The 3644-nt window shown below is 40.1% G+C and overlaps 1 protein-coding gene across 1 annotated transcript in view; it reads left to right on the top strand.

Moving 5' to 3' along the window:
• Positions 1-3644, top strand: part of INTS11 (integrator complex subunit 11) — an 18132-nt gene that overhangs the window by 10699 nt on the left and 3789 nt on the right. Inside the window, exons 12-13 of the mRNA XM_057388100.1 lie at positions 1757-1864; positions 2764-2845. Of these exons, the coding sequence (XP_057244083.1) occupies positions 1757-1864; positions 2764-2845 (190 nt within the window). The remainder of the gene's footprint in view (positions 1-1756; positions 1865-2763; positions 2846-3644) is intronic.

The raw sequence follows: 3644 nt of genomic DNA, 5'->3' as shown, positions 1-3644 counted from the left end.
AGGGTTTTTGTGAATTCCTGATCATTCCCACTCCTCCACTCTGCTTTTTTCCACAGTTGGAGGTGAAAATGCAGGTGGAGTACATGTCCTTCAGCGCCCACGCCGACGCCAAGGGCATCATGCAGCTCATCCGCCAGGCCGAGCCCCGAAACGTCCTCCTGGTGCACGGGGAGGCCAAGAAAATGGAGTTCCTGAAGCAGAAAATTGAGCAGGAATTCCGTGGGTACCCATGGGAAGGGATGGCTCTGAAATTGCTGTGAAATTGGTGAAAAATTGCAGCGAAATTGCAGCGAAATCGCAGTGAAATCGGCGAAATTGCAGCAAAATCGGCTTTTGGGTTATGGGTTTTGATTATGGTGCAGGAAGGGGATAAAAGGGTTTTATTTTGGGGTTTTGATGCACAGGCATGGGGAAGGGATTTCCTGAAGCAGAAAATCGAGCAGGAATTCTGTGGGTACCCACGGGAGGGGACGGCTCCGAAATTGCCTCGAAATCACAGTGAAATCGCAGCAAAATCGGCCTTTGGGTTATGGGTTTTGAATATGGCACAGGAAGGGGATAAAAGGGTTTTGTTTTGGGGTTTTGGTGCACAGGCATGGGGAAGGGATTTCCTGAAGCAAAAAATGGAGCAGGAATTCCATGGGTACCCACGGGAGGGGACGGCTCTGAAATCACCATGAAATCGCAGCGAAATCACAGCAAAATTGGCGAAATCACGGCAAAATTGGCCTTTGGAATATGGGTTTTAGTTACCCCCGTTAGTGCAGGCACAGGGAAGGGTGTAAAAGGGTTTGGTTTTGAGGTTTTGGTGCACAGGCATGGGGAAGGGAATTCCTGAAGCAGAAAATGGAGCTGGAATTCTGTGAGTACCCAAGGGAGGGGACAGCTCCGAAATCGCTGCGAAATCGCCATTAAATTGCAGCGAAATCGGCCTTTGGGTTACGGGTTTTGATTATGGCACAGGAAGGGGATAAAAGGGTTTTATTTTTGGGTTTTGGTGCACAGACATGGGGAAGGGAATTCCTGAAGCAGAAAATGGAGCCGGAATTCTGTGGGTACCTGCAGGAGGGGACGGCTCTGAAATTGCTGTGAAATTGGTGCAAAATTGCAGCGAAATCTCAGCAAAATCGGCGAAATCGCAGCGAAATCGGCCTTTGGGTTATGGGTTTTGATTATGGTGCAGCACGGGGATAAAAGGGTTTTGTTTTGGGATCTCAGGTACACAGACATAGTTAAGGTTGTTCCTGAAGGAGAAAATGGAGCAGGAATTCCATGGGTACCCAAGGGAGGGGACGCAGCGGCAAACACCCGAATAAAGGGTGTAGGAAATGTTTAAAAGGGTCTATAAAATATATAAAAGGGTCTATAAAACATAAATATATCTGTTATAAATAGGTAAAATATAAAAATATATAACAAAATATATTAGTATTTTTATGAAATATATATAAATTGAAAATGGTATCAATTATGTAGAAAATTTACTATATGCTCATATATGAATATATATAAATATGTGAACAAATATATAAATATATGAATATATCTATAAAAATAAATATTAAAATAGATATGTATTTATTTATAAACATAGATATAAAAATCTTATCTATATATATATAAAAATTCAAAAACGATCAGGCATCACTCAGCAGAATTAGGTGGGGTGGCATTTCCAGCTCTCCTATAGGAACTGCTGCCATAATCCCATAATTAACCCTAATTAAGCACAGCTAATTGGAGCTGTTCTCTGCAGATGTCAGCTGCTTCATGCCTGCCAACGGAGAGACCACGACCATYGTCACCAACCCCTGCATCCCCGTGGACATCTCACTGGGTCTGCTCAAGAGGGAGGCGGCCACAGGTGACACTTTCCTACTTTTTTCTTTTTTTTGTAGTCCTAAAGTTGGGTAGAAAGCTGTAAAATTGTATTTAATAATTTATTAGATATTATAAATATTTATAGAATAATATTATAAATATTATCTTATTAAATACGTATCTACCATATTATTAAATATCAAAAATGCAACATTGTAAATATTAGCAACCTATAATTTATATATTTAATTATAACCTGTTAATTACTATTATAATTGATTACTAAATCTTTATATAATATTGCATACAGGAAAATCGTTATATATTATGAATATTATTTATTATGAAATTTAATGTCATATTGTTAATATTATCTAGAATTTATTATATATTATAAATAGAATTTGTTATTGATTCCTACATACTATTATTAAAATATTATAAAATTTATTCTGTATAGTCAGTATGATCTATTATTAAATTTTATGTAATATTCTTAAATGTTAGATTGAAATTTATTACATCTTTAAACTTTTTATTAAATTTTTATATAGTATTATTAAATATTACATGGAATTTTATTATATTATAAGAACTATATTTAATAATACATTTCAAACCACCTGCACATGCCCTGCCTTGTTTGCTCCCCACTTGTGCTCAGTTTGGAAAAGCTAAAATTACTTTATAAACTCAATTTTAAACAAAATTAATCCAATTTTCACACCAGGAAGCACTCTGGGACAACAGAGGGGAGCAGCTCTCAATCACTGAACATATTAATATCAATATTTCTGATAATTATTAAGCAGAATCAATGCACTTTGAATAAATGAGAGGAAAAAAAGGTGTAAAATTCAAATATCTGAGCCTGGGCAGGGCCTCAGAGCCCCCAGAATGGATTTTTTTGGGGTAAAATCTCTTTTTTTTCCTGCCCTGCAGGGCCCACACCCGACGCCAAAAGGCCCAGGCTGATGCAYGGCACGCTGCTCATGAAGGACAACGTGAGTTACACGGCTTTTTTGTGGTTTTTTGTGTCTTCTGGGGTGTTTTTTGGGTCCTCAGAGTGTTTTTTTGTTCCCTGAGGGTTTTTTTTGACCCCTGAGGGTGTTTTTTGATGTCCTCTGAGGGTGTTTAGTCTCCCCTGAGGGTATTTTGTGTCCCCTGAGGGTATTTTTTGTCCCCTGAGGATGTTTTTTGTACCCTAAGGGGGTGTTGTGTCCTCTGAGGAAGTTTTTGTGCCCTCTGAGAGTGTTTTTTGTCCCCTGAGGGGGTTTTTGGGTGTCCCCTGAGAGTGTTTTTTGTCCTCTGAGGGCTCTTTTGTCCTCTGAGGTGTTTTGTGCCCTCTGATGGTGTTTTGTGTCTTCTGAGGGGTTTTCTGTGTTTTCTGAGGGATTTTTTGTGGCCCCTGAGGAGTTTTTTGTTCCCTGAGGGGGCTTTTTGTATCCTCTGAGGAGTTTTTTGTCCCGAGGGTTTTTTTGTCCCCAGAGGGGTTTTTTGGGTGTCCCATGAGGGTATTTTTTGTCCTCCGAGGGGTTTTGTCTCCCCTGAGGTTTTTTTTGTCACCTGAGGGTGTATTTTGGCTGTCCCTTGAGGGTGTTTTTTGTCCTCCTCACCTCATCTTTATTTTTAACTCAAACCAACTTCCAAAATCTGTAAAATTCTGTTCAATTTGGTGTTATTTACATTTATGTTTTACCCCGGGGTCACCTCTCCCTTCACCACCCACCCTCAGCACAGCCAAACACACCCAGGAACACCCTCCCCACCCCTCAGGGCACCACCACAACACCCCAGGGGCTCACAGGAGCAGCTTTTTCACC

This window comes from Malurus melanocephalus, unplaced genomic scaffold, assembly GCF_030028575.1.
Source record: "Malurus melanocephalus ecotype Western Australia unplaced genomic scaffold, MMel_1.1 scaffold_1575, whole genome shotgun sequence".
Taxonomy (NCBI): domain Eukaryota; kingdom Metazoa; phylum Chordata; class Aves; order Passeriformes; family Maluridae; genus Malurus; species Malurus melanocephalus.
This window is presented reverse-complemented; position numbering and strand designations above follow the sequence as displayed.